Source organism: Watersipora subatra, chromosome 3 (genome assembly GCF_963576615.1).
Source record: "Watersipora subatra chromosome 3, tzWatSuba1.1, whole genome shotgun sequence".
NCBI classification, from domain to species: Eukaryota; Metazoa; Bryozoa; class Gymnolaemata; order Cheilostomatida; family Watersiporidae; genus Watersipora; species Watersipora subatra.
The window spans coordinates 27516262-27536532 of NC_088710.1; the positions used below are offsets into that span (position 1 = coordinate 27516262).

The following is a 20271-nucleotide window of genomic DNA, read 5'->3' on the forward strand; positions in this document are numbered from 1 at the left end:
GAAGTTCGATGCGTGGGAAAGCTAAAAATCCGCATCGTACTCCTTCGAAAGATTTCGAAGGTATGCATTTACATCGTATTATGCCTGAAAATATCGGACAAGGCAAAACTAGGAGGAGGAAATATCCGCCATATGATTTATTTTTCCGGTTGTTGTAGTTTAATTAATGATTTAACGATGCTTAACTCATCTGCAATACTTGCAATAAAATTCACAATATAGTAATAAATGATATTGACGCTCTTTGCGATCGTTATTGCTGGTGAGTAAAGTTTTTTGCATTGGTACAAATTCAAGTTTTTCTCCGTAAATAAAACCGAGTGTTAAAGACTGTGTTTCTAAATAATTGCACTCCATGGTGGTAAACTGCAGTGGATTATCGTTCTTGGATGCGTTTGACGTTGGAAAACAGCTTGAAAAGCATCAGCTTGCAAGTTTGAACGCCATTCCTAAACTTAATTTGAAGAATTCTTTCATTGCCATTATTTTTGTCTCCAAAATTGTCTCCATAAAGATGAAGATCTATACGCATATATCAAATGAGTAAAGACATGTTTGTTAGTCACTGAGCTACTAAACTTGTTATTCAGTTGGAAAATGTTGAGCAATATTAGTAGTGACCAACCAGCAGTTTTTAGTGGCCAGATTTAGGGTTTACAACTACAACTATCGGTTCAATCTCAGTCCAAGTCCATAACCATTAGATTCTTACCATATAGATAGTTTATCGATTTGTTGTTTGCAAGATCTCTAATGTAGTTTGTTTGCGATTTTTTAGAATGAATCTCACAAGATCTGGCCATTATCCTTGCAACTAATCGTCTAATCGTTATCTAGTCAATCACCACTACTATGGTCAATTTGCCAACCATACACCGGTTCGGCTCAACAGTAAATTCTCCATAACCAATTGAATCGGTATCAATAAATGTGGGACAGGTGAGATCTAGACATATTTCTTGCATTTTTCCATCACTATTGCAAATTTTCCATGTCTGTGTTTTTATTATACATGTTGTAGGCTTACTAATATGTTATCAATATGCTTTAATTCAGCTACATGGAAAGTTTGTTTATTTGTGCCCTAAGCCCTTAACGTCGTGACAACCATATCAAATTCGATAAACATACCATATAATATTCAGTACATAAGACCAGTCCTTCTACTGCAATGTCGCCTCGCGCACTGACCAGTGTGTATTTATGCTACACCTACAAGCTTCCAGCTCGCTGCGCTGGAAGATGTTACCATAGAGCATTTGTGTTTGAATCCCAACAGTGACTTCGTTTCTTTCATGAATTTAAATAGTATTGCTGCGGTGTCTGCACAAAAATATGACGGTAATGTAATTCATGGCACGATTTCTAGTAAAATTCAACTTCAAAAACCGTTGCAAATCAAAATTACATGATATCACATATAGGAATTTATTTATAAAATAGTGAAATACCAGTAATCCTACTCAATGTGAGCTGATTGGAACACCAGGTCCCCATTATTCACCATTCGAAATGTCATCACTAGGATTCTCTTCTGGAATTACGTGATATGTTTTGAATTGGATGTTGGTTTTTGTAGTATCTGCCTACAAGGCCACACTTCAGTATTCCATTTGACACATCCACTATTGGGCATTCACACCTTTTTCTTGTACATGAATCACGATTTCTGACAGAAATCTGTCTTGCGGCATTGCTACTCTGTTGAATACCTATTATCCGAGGTAGCGGTTTTGTTCTTGTATTGAGGAGAACCAGTACGTTGGTTAAGGGCTTGTTTTTTGTTCTCTGTGATCTTCACTATAACATGCTACTCTCAGGCTTTTGTTAATTGTAGTATTCCCGACGGCGCCAAAAAAGGCGTCCTTACTGATGGTGTTTTGAATGCCATTTCTTCAGCTACGCATTGCCCGCCTCTGATCCCCATTGAACTATTAGCGAATAAAGGATTTGGGCCATGGAAGAGGTCACGGTATGTACATGTCAAAACCAGGATTTTCGAACCAAACTTCAGATCTCGACTTGTACTCTTGAATTTACGATAGATCTATAGTTACTCTCCCTTTAACTGTGATTTTTGTTATTGAAAGTTGGAAAAATTAGTTTCAAATTTAGAAATGCTGTAGTACAAAACGTAGATTTTTTTGGCAGATTGGAAGCACATTTCAACACTAACTACCTAGCACATCAGAATTTTAAGCAGAGAAAATATGGAAATCTAAGAGTTGTGTGCACGTGTACATAATTAAGAAAGCAACTCTTGAAAGTTTGCATTGTGTTAGATTATGTATAACTTGTGATAAGCATGTTAGGTTGAGAATCGTGCTGCCTTTTACCAAAATGTCAACTTAGAGCTAGTAGTGCGATGTAATTTCTTTTTCTCTTTTTATGACATGATTTTCAGCTATTTGATTGTGATATAAGATAGGTATGATTGAAGAATTTGACAATATGTAAGAGGCAACAATAGCTGATTGACTATGTATTTTTAAAAGAGTGTACGCGCTAATTCAAACAAGCTTATAAAGGAAATTGAAAAGGCAGGCTGCTCGCATACTTCTAGATCAACTAAAACTTACAAAATCTTATCGTTTAATTTTTCATTAAATATCTGCACGGCGTTTCTTAAAGCTTTGGAACAATCTGCAATAGCATTAGCAGTGCTTCTCATTTACCTGCGTATATAGCTGTTTGCACATATAGCGTCTCATCAGAAAGGTTAACCTCCAAGTAAATAACTCGACTAATGCGGAGTTGTTAGCTTACAGTTTGTTATTATTTTTTAATGGATATGTCCAAGTTTGTGTTTTTTGCTACATGAGATTTACTAATTAATTTACCGCATTGCTATTCTACAACAACTCTTTTTAAATTTCAAATTATTAAAATGATAATTCAGCATAAGAACAATGCGACTAGGACATTAGTTGCTTCTGAAGAAACTTACTATTAGCGCAACCCTAAATATGATATGCTTGTGCATTTTTCATAATATGCCAATATGAAGTTGCAGCCTTATAGGAAGCTCAGTTATGAAGCCATTAAATAAAAAGCTGATTAGGATGATTTTGAAAATATGGTGGTTGTGCACTCTTGTATCCACCTGTGCCTATTATGAGGAATCGCGATTCCAAAAACTTGAATGAGTGGACAATATTACCTTATTATAGAGTGCCCACAAATAGTGAAAAGAAAAGTATTGCTGGTACTATTTCATGTATCTAGCAAGTGACACTGTGATGTGGCAGATCAACCTCGATGTTCATAATTACTTTGTTAACAGGTTGTTGCCATGTTTAGTTTATACTCATATTTGCTTTGTTTGTATTCTGTACTTTTTAGCAGTTCTCATCTGCTGATATAAGTGCTTCTTCACATTTCAGGGCTTAAAGGATTGTACTGTAATCTGAATTGTTTGATGAAAAAACAGCCTTCGCCACCACAATCCAAGGACGGACGAGCTGGAAAAACTTTAGTCTAATGTGGTAAAGCATTTGGTGGACTGTAGCATTATTCACAAATATGATCATAGCTTTGCTTGTTTGTCTCTGTGTATCATTGATATATAATTTATTCTGGTGTAAAGGTTGTGGTATTTTTCTGCCATGTTTTGATGATGACAATATATATAGAGTTTAGTCATTTTATAGCTATATTTTTATTGTGTTTCATATTATTTTTTGTTATTATATCATGCAACTGTTTGTACCAAAATATACAGCTTCGGAATCATGCCCTAACTATTGAGATGCTCACAAAGATTATTTTAAGAATAATCTAGTAAAAGTCTTTGTATATATCTAAAGTGCAATATTTGTTGAATGTCCGTCAGCCTTGAGAAGAGATGTTGTGTGAAGGTCAAGCATGGCACATTATAGAAAAATTAGATTGCTTCGGAGACGTAATGTTGGCGGAATGTTGTATAGCTTAAGGAAAGAATATTGTCGACGGTTATGCTCGGTACATTATAGTAACATTGTACGCAATTCATTAGAGGAACATTCTGTGAAACATCAAAATGTTAGAAATTGTCTACACAGTTACATCCCACTAATGTTCTGCACGAAAACGTTCCTGGGATGTTGGCTAATATCTTTGAGGCAACATCATGAAAGGCATGCTTGTGGAATGTTCTGTAACATTCTCCCCATGTCGCAGGAATTTTGCACCAGATCATCTGCTGAATGTTCCATAATGGTGTAATGCCATACTGTTCCGAATATATTAGAAGACAATATTATGTGAATGCTTATACCCAGACATTTCAAAGTAGCAATCCTGTAACATTGCTGGGACATTCGATAACAATGTTTTGTAACAACGTTATAATAACGTTAGCAAACCTTTTCCTCGTTCTAACGTTCTAGCTAGAATGGTACAAAAACGCATGATTCATTTTTTGGAAGTTGTCCCCCTTTCATAACAAAAAATTATTTAAAATGTAACAAATTAAAAATGTTATAGATTTTTCATTACAGATATAAAAACAAACAAAATAATAAAAAAAATTAATGATAAATTTGAATGATTTATGTAAATGAAATGAAAATTCACTACAAATTTCAATTTTCGCACTTCATTAGACATATCGCAAAAATGACTAGGGTCCATTAGCTCTGTCCATCCGTTAAACGAGTCAAAGTAAAACGCGACAGTGTGAACTCATCGCAACTGACCAAGTCGCCACAGATACATGTTGTGTCAGATGGTTGGTGTGTAGTCTATCTACCGATTGACTAACGCTCCGTGTCGTCTGACAAGGCGACGCGTATGTAAATCATTTCGTTAGTAGAGCGAAGCCAATGCCCATTAACTTGTTTGCCCTTATAATTATATTTCGTTTTAGCTCAACGAGATTACCGCGGCATGGAAAGCGATTCTCAGTAGCTTGGAATATTGTACAATAAAGATGGAAATCCCTACGCATCAATGTCCCACCAATGTTCTATGCGTAACCTTCCTGGGATGTTAGCTAATAGCCTTGAGACAATATTATGTAAGAAATGTTCGTGGAATATTACGCAATGTTCTCCCAATATTGTGGGAATGTTATGCAGGATCATTTGCTAACATTCCAGCAACGTAATTCCCACATCGTTGCTGGGACGTTGTGGGAAATACGTCCCAGCAACGTATTTCCCACAACGTTGTAGGGACATTATGGGAAATATGTTCCAGCAAAGTAATTCCCACAACATTGATGGAACGTTTTGAGAGTTACGTTCCAGCAATGTTTTTCCCACAACGTTGCTGGAACGTTGAAAATGTGTCTACAAATAATCTTGTGACAACGTTACGATGTAACGTTTCTGGGACTTTTCGGAACCTCCCTGGAACGTTCTGGGAACGTAAAATTGTTAGTTGGGCACTCACTATAAACAGTCATGCACTAGTGAAATATGCCACCCAGAAGACAACTCAAACCTACTATGTTGAGCTATTATCGGTGTAGAAAACAACCTGTAGAAAATAAACTTCATGCGTAAAGCTAGTAGTACCGTGGCCTTTTTATCTACCCTGAGAAACAGGACATGGATGAGAACGTTGGAATGAAGAATATTGTTATGGACTTGGGTAATCCTATTAGAGTTGGTGGAACCAGTCCACTAGTGTGCAAGGTTATGTTTTCAGTAGATATTAGTGGCTTCAATGTTCAACAAATGATTGATTGCAAAGTTTCGAACAAACAATTGTTTTGAAAGTGATTACATAGCAATATTTTAGTCTAGTTGTAACACACAAATTATATTTTAATCATGTAACAATAGTTTTTTACCAATATTTTAAATATATTTATTAAAATAATATGTTTGTAATAAGCAACCTTGTTGTATTGACAGCATAAGGTTCTTCTCCAGGATCATTTAAAGTTTGCAACTGTTTGGTTACATTTATGTGAGTGGCTCAACCTGCCCCATAACAAATTATTGAATGGCTCTACCTGCCCCAAGTGTGAGGCAGGTAGAGCCAGGGAAAGACCTTTACTAAAATCATTGTAAAAACCAAAAGCCTTACTTAACAGGTTTTTTCTTTGATGCACTGCTACTAAACATTGTGGGGTACATTAATCTCAAATCTTTGTGAGAATAGTTTCGATAGTTTAAAAAATAACTTGAAAAATAAAAAATGTGGCTCAACCTCCCCACCTTCCCCTACAGTGCATTTCGGGAAGGTTTTGCCTGCGACCATTTGCGAAATTTGAACAGCCTTAAACTATTGCGATGCCGCTGGCAACTACTGGCGGTCCTCGGCAGTACCCGGCGCATACATTCCCATTTCATCGCTAATAGCCTGCGGTGCTGTCGCCGGTGCTTTGCGACGTATATGGGAACCAGGCTTTAGGAAGCTGTCCACCTCATTTCTGAACATCCACACTTGACTCAAAGCTTTGCCTTTGCTCAGCAACCTGCAAGTTGGCAAATTTAAATCATCAGTAGAAATTGAAACTGATATAGATATAATATGAATGATTGTTTCGCCAGGTAACATAAAAACAGAAAACCAGTTTCATGTGCTGGCAAGCTTTGTAAACAAGTTGAACATGACTTTTACATTGTGTATGCATGCGTGCAACTTTCCGGACATTATTGTGAGTAAGAAGCTTATCATATTCTGCTTGAAGGTTCTGCAAGAAGGCTCTCAGCTGTCGATGGCGCAACGCTGACTTGTTTTTAAGATAATTTATCATTTTCATGATATTCAGCAAAAGATTCTTGTAGTCAGCATTTAACTTTGAGTACAACATAGTCTTGTGAATTATGCAGTGGAATGGAACTACAGTAGGAGTAAAATCCATGAAATGTTTTACAAAACCTGATTGTCTCCCCACCATCGCATATGCACCATCAGTTGCTACTCCTATTATTTTATCTAGAGGTATATTATGAGTATCTATCAATGTATTGAAAGCTTTGTAAATATCTTCACCTGTGGTACGCTTGGTTAGTGGAATCAGTGACAACAATTGTTCTTGGAATGCATTGTTGGCAAAGTATCAAACAAATATACAAAGCTGTGCAACATCATTAATATCCGTACTTTCATCCAAAGCTATGGAAGAAGCAGTACATTCTTCTAAGTCATTCACAACTTTCTCTATTAGGTGCTCTGCACTAATTTCAATTCGGTTGGTGGTAGTTTTGCGTGAGCGCTGCAGTCCTTGTATAGCCTCATGGATATATTTTTGGTCAGGAAATAGCATTTTAATAGTGTTCAGCATACATTCTTTGATAGTCTCACTTTCACTATGCGAAGCCATTGCTTTACCAAGAATGTGAGCTACTTGGTAACTAGCAGCAGTGCATCTTTTCTGAATAGAATTGGCAGATTTCATCAAATTCATCTGACCACGCACTTGCTGTGACAACTTCTGTAGATCATCCTTTCTTCTGACAGTTCCAGTTGGATATCTTCCATCATAGTCTAAGTGGTTTGTATTGTAATGTCTGGCGAGGTTTGGTTGCTTGTTTATAGATATTGTTTTAGAACAGATTAGGCACACTGGTTTATAAGCTACTTCATGGAAGAAGAACTTTTCAGTCCAATCTGTATTGAATGATCAGTTTTTTCTGTCCACTGATGTCGAAGCCATGTGGTCAAATGTCTCCGGTTATATTCCAAAAATGAAAGCTAGGCATTGTATAATGTGGGGAAATTTCTAGGCAATCTAGAGAAATCCCCAGAACCAATGTATGGTTGATAGCGCAGTAACTCATATAAGGAATTTCAAATTTCCGAAAGAAAGTTTCCCCATTTGGAGAGAAGGCAAATAGTTAATCATCCTGGTCTATATTGGTGCTACTGCATTTACAAATTGGCATGTTTGTACACATTAAATTTCATTATAATAAAGTAGTTTGTCACTAAACCTATGCTGTGCTAATCAGAATGCATATAATTTTTTTTACTAATCTTAAGCAATAAAAAGGCCACTGAAAAATGGGCAAAGGGCCCTCAGTTGCCCCAACTGGGGCCCCCAGTTGCCCACCCCTGGTGTAGACGTATAGGGTGGTATATAAAGCCATACAATTATCTAATGCAATCAATGCCTGGTAAAAGTCATCAAAATAATCACCATTAAAAAGTATTAACAAAGCAATATGTTAACCATGGTAACTTTAGTTATCTACAATAACATTAGTGCATTTTGTGGTTATGATCTAAAAGAAAATGTAGCATTACAATGTACTAGGGGCAGATTTTTACCTTCGAGATAGGCGTGTAACATAAATGCTGACTCTAACTTAAATGAATTTATCTTACTAAAAACATACATGAAGGAAGTGTTAGTATGTATCTTAGTAAACTTTTAACTAAAATTTTATCACTTATCTGTTTGCGAATCTGTTTCTACCATCAAAAATTTGCAAAAAGATAACATATAACAATCAAAAAAGTTTAATTTTGAGAGGAATCATTGTTGTTATTATATGGTGGAAAACAAGTTCACCCTAGTATCATCAAAATCATCATGTTTCATAGAGTTAGGCAAAAAATATTTTATAACAGGGGCATCGTAATCCTTGGTCGCAATGTATCAATCAGTACGTTATTAAACTTACACAATCGAGATTGATGATTATATGATATATGATTAGAGCGATACAATTTCTAAGGACTATGTAGCTCAGTGATTAAACGTTTGGTTAGAACAGTGGTTCTTAACCTTTTCAGTGTATTTCCCACTTTGACAAACCAAACTTCGAGATTTCCCCCTCCTAGCAGCCGAAAATAGTGGTATTTTGCCGCTCTCAGAGCGGCAAAAATCTCCTCTTGCAGGAAGTTTTTTAGATAGCATTTTGCCATACAGTCAAAATGAATCAATTATTAATTGAACTGTGATAGAAATCATATTTTATGGATAGTTTGTCATCATATATTTTTTATTTATGGAAAAAATAAAGTTCAAGATAAAACAGAACAATAGAGTAATCTAATTATAATAAAAACAGCACAGTACAAAGTTAGCAGTCATGATCGCTTAGTGGGCCCTCTGCTGCTGTTTATTTTTACTAGCTCTAGTATGTTTGGTGAAATTCGAGAAAGAGCACACCTTAAATTAGCAGCTATGTCAAGCTTATTCTGTGCCTTTGTCTTCATGCTGACTAAAGTTGAGAAGCCAGTTTCACATAAATAGGTGCATGAGAACTGTACAAGCATTCTTAACGCTTCATAGCTGGTGTTTGGATACATGGGTCTGGCTGCAACCCAGAATTCTTCCACTGATTTAGCCCCAAATTTTATCTTTCATAGTAGAATCATTGTACAACTCCAGAAAGCCTTTTTGGAGCTCCTCAGGAACTTCCTCAGCACACCGCTTGTATGGGTCTCTAGCTAAATCCCAAAGAATTTCTTTGTCGGCATCCAATTTGGGAAAGTAATTACTGAATTCATCTCTCAAAGCAACCAAATTGCCAGAAATACTCTCAGATAGACAATCAGTAACTCTTTCTTCTTTGTTTTCCAGCATTTCATTTAAAAATGAAAAAGAAATAACGTTTCCCCTGACCACACGGCTATGCCACAGCTTAAGTTTGTCTTTGAATGCGCTGATGTTGTCTGCTGCTGTCAGCACCATCTTATTTATTCCTTTCGACTTCCGTTTTAACTTATTGAGCGAGGCAAGGATGTTTATTAAGTAGGCAAAAGTTGGTTCAAGTTCATCTGCACTCATTGAGGAGGACTGGGTTTTTTTTCTGAGTGCTCAAAAATTTCAGTTTCTGATCACAGCTCTTAAGAATCTGGCCAACATGTTGCCCTTGGAAAGCTACAGATCTATTTTCTGTGTGGATTAACACAGAGAAGTGAGGTGCATTCACATATTTACATAGCTTGTTAAAAAGTCGTGTATTCAATGCAGACCTCTTTATCTAGTTGATGGCTTTATTTGCTGTTGAAAGATGATCGTTTATGAACTTGGAAGAGTTCTAGCAGTGAGATCCCCTCTGTGGATGAAGCAGTGTTTTCCTTCTATCAATAAATTCTTCTTTTCACCAATTCACCAAATCCAGAGCGGCAACCCAATATTGCAGGAGCGCCATCTGTACAAACTCCAACAAGCTTGCCCCAATCCAGCTCTTCCTGGTCAAAAAATTTAGATATCACCTGCATGATATCAGCTGATGTTATTGTGTCTAACAATGGTTTAAAAAAAAGGAAGTCCTCTTCAACTGTATTTTGAGAGACATACCGAACACATGCCATTAATTGAGAAAGATTGGTAATGTCAGTAGTTTCATGGAGTTGGATCGCAAATATGGGAGAAGCTTTGACCTTTTCTATTAATCAGGACTGTATATTCAGTGATAAATCATCGATTCTTGATCTAACGGTGTCATTTGAAAGCGCTATATCAGATAATTTCCGAGAGGCAGTGTCACCAAGCACCAGCTTAACACATTCTAACATGCTGGGCTTAATGAGTGTTTCACCAGCTGTTTGTGGTTTGTTTTTTTTTTTGCTATGCGGTGTGAAACATAATAAGATAGTTTCAATGCAGTATGGGTGTGCTGATGAATGGCACCAATAGTGTCCGGTCTTGCTCGTTTAAGTTGTCTTTCCTTAGTTTCAAAGAAAGCTCTTTCTTTCTTGGCATATTCCGGATGCTGGCTGTTTAAATGCTACTTAAGCTGATTTGGTTTCATAGAACCTTTCCCATATGTATTTATACATAGAACACATTGTGGAAGCTGGAGATATTGTCTAGTAAGGTGTGAAAAACCAATGTCCAGATAACTTTCATCATATTTTCGCTTAAAGGACTTTGACAGGATTGCCGATGATGTCATATCTGCACATGATATGTGCAGATAATTTTTAAATGCGCATTGTGTATAAAATTACATAGCTATACATGTCTAGATCATGTTACCAAAGTGCACTATGTATGCATTGAATGCAAGTAAATATTGTCAATACTAGTGTTAGTATACATACAGCTCCTTGGAAAGCTAGCAGTCTACTGATTTGGTGTATACTTGTGTGATGCCTCAGCAATATGGTAATGATACAACGCTGATGCAATGCAGACTAATTAGCCAATAAGCTGCTTGATCTATCACTAGGCTTGGTTTCCGTATTACTACAGTTTTACCCACAATAAAAGCATGCATCTGCACCATGTATGTGATGAAAATACAGTACAACTATATCCCTGAAATGCGTGTAATCAATATTATCAATTTGAAGCTTGAGAATTTCCCACCTAAAATTCTCAAATTTCCTACTGGTTTAGAACCTCTGGATTAGAAGCTTGCGGTTGCAAACTCTGAGTTCAAATCCAACATCAAGAAAGCTTTTTATTTCAACATTTTAATGGCTATAGCTGAACAGGCCGATTCACAGAATCACAGAGGACTCACAAATTTTGAGGTATATATATAGATGTAGATATATATAGATAGATAATGCTCTTGTTTTACAGTTAGAAACGACAACCCAAAGCTTTTCATAAGCAAAGTTTATCAATTGACTTATTATTCTGGCTGAGATGAATTCAATTGACATGTAAGTTGATTTGATTCGCTATGACCCTTCGCAACTCCCCAATAAACCAAACCACTTTAGGAATATAAGGAAGTGTCTACATTTTACAGATGCATAATGAATACAGTTTGTAGTGCACATACAATCAGCTGCATGTAACCAGACTTTCTCGTTTTCTGGCTTGCTTGGCATATCTGGGCTGCTTTTACATGATTTTATATGTGCATATGTCCAGTTATAGCTATGGTAAAGCTATAGCTGAAACTACACGCAACAGACTTTGAGATTTATATACATAGTGAAACTAGCATCTGCATTAGTTGCACCATTCAATTGTGAGACATTTTCATAGCTTATGAGGTACATGAAACTGGTTTCTGAATTCAATATGCTTCAAGCTGAGGCTCTGCACCTTCTCTGGAAGGGCCAACTCAATGTTAGCTCAGTCTTTTACTTGCCAGCTCTATGGTAGATCGGTCTCACACTCGCCGGTTCAGTGGCAGGTTGGTCTCTCACTTGCTGACTCAGTGGTAGGTCAGTCTCTCAATTATCGATTTGGTGGTAGATCGGATCTCTCACTCTCCAACTTGGTGGTCACTCAGTGATCCCCTATTGGTCAGTGACCGGCCATCCATTTTTTTAGTTGAGTCCAAAGCCGGTTGTGTCTTTTCTGCTTGATTCTGTGCTATTTCGGAGAAGCTAAGTCTCTTAGCTTTAGCACGATCGTTTGGTCGTGATAGCTCTGCCCACAGAGGATAATAATGTCATAATGATAATGTAATAATAAGGCAAACCAGCTGACAGAGGTTAATGTTGCTCGACATTATTATTCTCTGCCAACCCAGAATGATATACCCCCTCAATCTAGAAACAAATTAGATTTTGCTCTGATAATAAAAAGTAAATAACAGCACCTGATGTCATTACAAGTAAACTTGTGCTTAGGTTTAGGTCAAAAAATCTGCTTGTTACTACTTTTATCAACCGACATCTAAAGTGTTGGGTGTAATAAAATAGCAAAATAGCAAACTTTTATGTAGGAACATATCGCTATGCTCTTTTTAGAATCGCACCATTGTGGTACTTAAATTTTTACTAAACATTTCAATATTTTTTTAGTTTTGGAATGAATCATGTAAATTTGTCATAACTGCAATACAGCATCATTGTTCTTGTACACAATTAGCAGTTACTTTCTCGTCATATTGTTACACAATATTAGCGATTATCTGCTCTTACAGTATCATACCACTTATCATCACGCATTTGCATTGATCTCTACACATGCTCATGAACTGTAATAATTGTACACGTTATAACGGAAATTGCGGGTTCCCTTTACTCTCCACAAGGCAGTCAAAGAATAATACCGAGTGTTCAGTGTCAATGAAATGTAGAATTACTGAATACAGTGCACCTTCGAGATACGATGTTAATCCATTGAAAGGTTGGCATCGTATCGTAAAAAAATCATATGTAAGGGTATAGAAACCATTGTAATTACACAATGCAAAAAAATGGTCCAAAATTTTATAAAAATGGTGTACATTTTAAAAATTAGTAAATTAATAGTATGTTAACTTTAGTAACTATAGTTACCTACAGTAGCTTCATTGTATTAAGTGCACCTAGTGATTATAATCTGCAAAACTTTAAAATGCAACGTCAGTCATCATGTGTGTACAAAATGCAGTACACACGGTAAGGAGTTCTTACTATCAAGACGTACGTACAACATAAGCTTTTAGTTCACTTCAAATATGTTTAGCTTACTAAACCCACATTCAAAGCTGAGTTTCAGTATGTATTTTTAACTATTTCAATAAGTTTTAACTTTTCATCACTAAAATCTTTTCACCTCCAAGCTTTTACTATAGCCTTTCGCGAGTCTGGTTAAAACCTTTTTTAAAGCTAACTTTACCACAAAAGCCGTGCGTTGCAATTCTCAAAGGCAGCCTCTCATACGCTTGGCCATATAATGGCCATCAAAAAATGAAATTTCATTTACCATACTGTAGTGTACGCACATACCTTTGGAGTAACTTGACTTGAGCTGTTGATCTAGTTTATTATTTTTGGGTCGTGAAAAGCAGAAATGGCCAGGAAGACACAACTTTGCTGCTGGTACAGAGAGTGCTAAAAAAAGAAGCTAACTTAGTGCGGATTATTACTTATTGAGGATGACGCTTGCTCGTGCACTGTAAATGCTGGTGCAGTGCAGAAAATTGCTAGCTAGCTAACATTTGTAAAATGATTCAGAAAATGTTGTACAGTAGTTTGTCTTGAATGAATTGTGCACAAAAATCAATGTGCTCATACATACAGAGGTTTGTACATATTTATACCCTGAAGGGCATGGTTTTAGCATCTTCCAGAAAGTAATATGGATTCGTCAACTATCTTGAGTAGCTAGTTATATATGAGTTACATACATCCGATGATTTGTTTTAACAGAGTAAAAACAGGCCCATCTGCAAATACATGGTTAAAAAAGAAAATACAACATAAAATCAAAATGAAATAAATAAGACATAAAATGTATTGAATAAAGCACGAACAAAATGCCACACAAAGAAGATAAATTATGATATGCATTGTACAGTAATGTTTTTATGTAACAGTTCACATTGGTAAATTAACACTTAACACTTTTATGCCGGTTTTTATGTCTCTTCTACATCCCGTGTATTGCTTTCAACTCATTCAAGTCGTCAGTCGTAAGTTCCTCCTTGTGCTTGCTTTAACGAATTTCTTATGTTTAATAATTGCAATTGTTGACTGGTTGCGAACATATTCCTTTGCAATATTAACAATACAGGCGTCTTCTTCTTATTTATTTACGACCTCCAACTCTGTAGTCATGGAAGTCATTTTTCCTTTGTCTTGTAGAGGGATTATAACGGTAAAAATGAATACTCGCTCTTTACCATGTGGAACTCTGACATGAGAGAAGTCGGTCATCATGCATCTTCTAAACGTTGGGAAATGTTTTCGGCAAACCGCATTTCGGCGTCTCTGTTATTTCGATGTGCGTTATGAGCCCACCGACCGCCAAATTTTGACTCAGGCAAAGCTTTTCTCAAATTCGTATGGTGAAATAAAGTTCGTATAGCGAGTTGAAGATCTCACGATGTTAAACTTCGTAAGGTGAAAAAATCGTATATCAGAGTAATCGTATCTCGAGGGTGCACTGTAGATATATAAATTTACATGTATAACGTGTAGAGAGCATGTGCGCAGTATGACTGTGCTCAAACGATCGATTTTTTTCCTTTTCCCATGTCCAAACAAGAGCGAAGCAATTGGTTGGGAGATTTATGATAAATGCACGCGTGCACACAAGTCCTTAAAATTATTCAACAATGAGACCAACCCTTGTATCAAAATTTCATCAACAAATTTAACCATCGTTTTGTAGAGTCGTTAAAGTACAATAACAATACAAAACACATACAAACCTATTTAAATATGTTACCGAGTCTATGTAAACAGTCGGCATTATCTTAAAACTTACCCATCTGATCAGATTATACACAAATAGACAGATTTGTTTGGACGAAAATCGTTATTAAAACTTGCTAAGCCTCACTTTTCTCAAAGTTAGGACTCGAAATTGAAACGCCCAGTGACAGGGAATAGAATGATTAAGTCATACGCATTTCACGAAAAAAAACCGTGCACATTTCACCAGTCTATAGCATTGTCGAATTGCTCAAGGTTTCTGTAACTAATGTAGGAGTACTGAAATGGTTTCATTTTTGCCGATTTCAAAGTATCTGACATTTTAGACACATTTGAGTACTTCGGTATTCTAACTGATCTCCAACGCAGTGTAAGTAAAGCAAATGTCGGTGGTATTTTTTTCTAACGATTCTTATGAGATTACAATATATTTAATTATAAGTTTGGATATTCTATTGATACTTCTTGATATTGTTAGCTATGACGTTTTGAAATGTAAACAAAATAGTGCATTGGTTTTATATTTTCACTATATTAATAATATTGGTTATTCTAATAATATCAGTGCATGTTACTTCTAATATTGGCCAATATTGCATTTCTCCTATTGCAGGGGGAGAGATATAAACATATAAATTTTTCCTTTCATTATTGTTGTTTGTTGTACATAATAACACTGAGTACATTACAGCTACCATGGCAGTTATCCTCTTGCACTTCAGTGCCATTTGACTGCCAATATTGCATTTCTCAACCATCAGTACCCTTTCTTTTTTCCAATATCACTTTGGTCGTGTGCTGTATGACAGTGGAATTTCTAACATCTTTTTATTTACATTTTAGGCTCTGCCTCTTCGTTGTTTTTTGCACGGTTTTTACTCAGTCTTCTTCTCGGTCTATCGGCTTTCTTCTCGGTGCCTTTGCTTTGTTCTAGTCTAAGTCCTTATAGGTGGCCAGGCCTTCCTCGGTGTCTTGAAGTCTAGGCCCTATGACTGTGGGGGCCTGTAGGCCTATCCCTATGGCCCTGATCACATTGCTCTGCCGTAACAACATAAACAATGGCCAATCAAACAACCAAATCTCTGCTATTTGACCTAAAGTAACCTTATGATTACTGCTCTAACATTTCTTTACTGTATGTCAAGGGCCTTTGTGTGCACACTATCTATGACAATGCTGTAATTACTATAGCTTAGGCTGTATATCTATCATAACGCAACGTTAAAAAGAGAGCAACTAGCATTGAGGATGGGATTTATTTGGTTTCACGAGACATCATAAAATATTAATACCATCAACAAAACAAGAGATGTATACCATGTGTAATATTGCACCAACTCTATGTTTCATCATATCACATTCTGTTCAGTCATATTTTCTTTTGACACTAGCTTAATAAAAATAAACAATAACATTTTTCTCAATTCACTGCAAACACCTGGATAATATGGCAGCGTCCATAGAAAGCACGAACCCAGATGATGACTTTTCGAAGGCATTCTTTCTTTATTTTGAACTGTTTGAAATGTTCACTGTAGCAATTGGCATTACAAATGATGCAAAAATGAAAGCCGTTGTTTAGAGTCTTATTCTGCTAAAATAGCCTTTTGTACAGTCTCATAGTCCCCGATATATCCAAAAGCCAGGGTCTTGAATCACTTACACAATTTCTACCTGATCAATTGATCAATTGATCTCTAGCTCTGTAGATAGTTGTAGAAACTGTCCGTTTTCGCTAAAATAACATCAACCAGAAAAAAAACTGAACCAGTTTCTAGCACAACTCCAAGCACTTTTGGAACACAGTAATTTCTATTCAGATTTTAGACCGAAAGTATTGCAAGATCAGTTTGCATGCCACATTTCATCTGAGAGCACACATCGTGAACTACTTTCAAGAACAGAAATGACCCTAGATGAAGCCTTAGAAATAGGTGAAGGTATGGAATGAGCCAATAAAAATGTTCAAAGTATGACTAGCAAACCTTATACAACACTGATTGTCCACCTATATTCAGTAAATTCAAATATTGTGGTAGTATCATTTCTCTACTTACTTTTAATTTATGTATCCTTTAATGTTCAAATTGTAGGCTTTAACACGTCATGTAAACTGCAAAGAGTTAGTTTTGCTGCTCACAAAATGTGCAGACAATAATGAAAATGTTTTCTTTTTCTCCCACCGAAGTACCATCATCATGGAGTAATCATCATGGATTTGTGAATTAATAAATGTCTATTCTCATGCACCTTTTCTGCTGTATCACTTTCTTTCTGTCTCTTCTCATGTCTTTTCTCAGCTCTTTCCATAACGAGTTTGTTATGTAACAAACTCGTTATTAAAGTATTGTACAATTCTTTTTATAACAGGCATAATGACGTAACAAGTCTGAACTCCCATCAAATTTCTAAATGTGTAGCACTTTTTGCGCAATTTCACATTGAATATTCTTTTTTTCCACTATCAACTATCTGTTTAAACTTTGTTTGGCTGTCTCAAATTAAACTTTAGCCTCTTTGACTAGGGTTTTCTTCACAGACTGATCAAGGCAGTTAAACGAGCAGTTTTGCCGCATCCTGGCATGGATTAAGAATTGCTGAGAGTAACCTAATCTCAAATAAAAGCATTTATTATTTTTCGAGATTATCTAATAGTTTTCTTTGTCTGATATGTAAGGTTTTCCAAGCAAACTTGGAGTTGCCCCATCCCATTTCAAAAGTACTCCCTGACTCAAAAATTTCAAAACACATGGGTGTAAAATATTATAATTAAATTTATCATAAATTTTTGAATATGAAACATCGCTTTTGAGTAGCCCACCCTCTGAAGGAAAAAGCTGAAAGATAAGTTTATGTTCCTACTGTACTATATCCCATTGCCTGGTGAATAATAAGGTGTGGTGAGTTAGTGCTATTTTTTCTCTTTCCCTGTTGGCTGAGCTCATTCATCATTTGCTCTCAAAATGAGTTTACCTAGTCAGTTTAGATCTGCTCAGGTGAACCCAGGTAGTAAAACGCCTGAGTGTATCCAGTGTTTTTACCATCACTGAGGTCATGATATCTGGCATGGATAGGGCATCTTGTCATCTCATGACAAGGTCAGAGAGTATCAGCACCCATCACCTCTCGGAGTGGTGAGAATGAGTCAGACTCAGTGAACGGGTGCTTTTTGCCAGGGCTGTCCAGCATGTAGCCTTTACTTTTCAACAGCTGTCCTGGTCCCATCATACGTAGCAGCCTGGATCACTTTCCAACTCTTTACTAGCCACCTATTCATTGATTGCTGTCAGGCCAGGCCAGCACCACAAGAGTTGGAGGCGGCTCCTTGTTCTTACTACTCAAGAGTGGGGCAGGATGTGTGTCGGCCATGTGGTAAACTCCTTATAGCATTTTTAGTGACAGCACACCATCTTGGCTAATTTTGAGGGCCGCTTAGTCTTCCAACATGTTGGCAAACCTGTTGCTCAGAAAATTCTGCATCTTGGACAGTATCCTGATCTCTTAGCCACCCATCTCCAGCTGCTCCAGAGTTACCTTCGTCTCATTGCTAACCCCTTCCTTATATAGTGGAAATGAGTCTACCCAACTGCCTGTAGTTAGGCAAGCTCTCCTTTCTTTGCATCTCACATGGTTACTCGAGCAAGGTCAAAAGGTGCCAGGGTGGCTTTGGCTCGTCCTGGTTCAATCTCTACATCTGCCGCTTTTAAGTCAGGGAGTTTACCTGAATAGCGCACTACATGTATCTCGTGCCGTTCTGGCAATTTTTGACAGATATTTTGTGTCTCACCTTAGTTCATCTGCCTCATCCCAGCCTTCCTGTGCCAGTTCCCTCACATTGGCCTTATATACCAATTTTTGTGAACTCACACTGTCGGCAGTCCTCAGGGGTCTGCTGGCTGAGCTCACCCGCATCTTTGTGCCTTTAACCGGCATGGTGCTTCAGATTGTAGCAGAACCTGGCCAGGATCTCCAGCCAATGTGTCAGCTGGTGGAAGAGTTCTTTTGATTTCTTCAATGGCTGGCTGAAGGAACTCGTAGCCATAAATGTAGGGCCTAAAGTGAGTTGCCGCTTTTATGACTACCAGCAGTTCTTTTCACATAAGCAGTGGTTTTTTTTGGCGAGTGTTCCACTATGGTACACAAATACCTATTCCTCCACCTCGCTTTTGCCACGATACTGCTCTCACATCATGTTTTCAAGCATGCGAGTCTAGAATTACAGTCTAGAATTATCGTCTCTGGAATTACAGATATTCCAATGCAGGGGTTATGTGACAGGTCATGAGCTGGTTGAATGCTGACTGCTCTTCCTAGTACCACATCCATGATTTCTTCTTTCTGACCGGCCTATGGTGAGAGCTTGCCATGGTGGTGACCTCTGAGTTGTACTGCTGGTGATAATCGACTGTACCCAGAAATTCTTGCGGTTCCCAAACTCTGTTTTTGCCAAATTGGTGGTTTTTGCCTTCCTTTTTGAGCATGTTGTCCGAGTAACTGACCTTGATCTCAGCAGTTTTTTCTTGGATAGCTTTAACTTCAATGTGGCTCTTGCCATCTCTCCAAAACCGTTTCTAGATCCTGAAAGTGCATCTCAGGATTCGTCGCGATAAAGAGTCATATAGGCACAACAGGAGTGTTTACCAATGGTGACAGTCAGCCTCTTAAAATTCTTCGACGTGAAAGTCACTCCAAAAGAAAGGACTTTCCACTTCTAGAGAAAATAATGGGTAGCAAATACAAACTTCTCTTGAACGCGGTCATCCAGGAGGGTCTGAAAGTAGCCACTGACCAGGACCAGGTTCATGCTGAAAAACAGATCCAATATGTTGTTGATTTAAGGAAGTAAGTAGTCATCATGTTGGGTAACTGTTTTGAGTCTGCTGTAGTCTACATCAAATGCCACTTTCTTGCCCAGCAGGTCACATACTTTCTTTCAGTCTTCGCCTTCTTTTTGATTCCGAGGTGATGTGGGGTATAAGGAAGAGATAGGGGTTTACAAATGAGCTTAGTACCTTCCTCACTGGAATGGATGCTCTACCACGAAATGCATCCTATATTGCCGGCACCGGTACTTGAGATGGGGATGTACTGGTGCAACAGCTCTGCCAGTCTTCCTGTTCGACTGAACTTGACCTAGGCAGTTTTACTATGTTGTCTTGAACGATATGCCAAGATGTTCGGTACCCTCCCTTATTTCCATTCGCAACACTGGGACCATGGCATCCTCTTCGGACAAAGGCTGGATGGAGTTCAGCTGGTTATCTTTCATACCAGTGTGTGAACCGATTGTTGTACTGGACTTCAGCGACAGGGGTTTCATCATCA

At 37.3% G+C, this 20271-nt stretch overlaps 1 protein-coding gene and 1 long non-coding RNA gene across 2 annotated transcripts; one reads left to right on the forward strand and one right to left on the reverse strand.

Annotated features, from left to right (window-relative positions):
* The first annotated feature begins 94 nt into the window (after positions 1 to 94).
* Positions 95 to 3723, forward strand: LOC137391080 (uncharacterized). Its single transcript, XR_010978105.1, has 4 exons — positions 95 to 262; positions 779 to 939; positions 1838 to 1972; positions 3384 to 3723. It is a non-coding gene; the product is annotated as an uncharacterized lncRNA (long non-coding RNA).
* A 5503-nt stretch (positions 3724 to 9226) lies between these two features.
* LOC137390483 (uncharacterized) lies at positions 9227 to 9673 on the reverse strand. The gene has a single exon (XM_068076811.1). It carries the CDS (start codon positions 9671 to 9673, stop codon positions 9227 to 9229), a length of 447 nt encoding a protein of 148 aa, XP_067932912.1.
* Positions 9674 to 20271: the final 10598 nt, after the last annotated feature.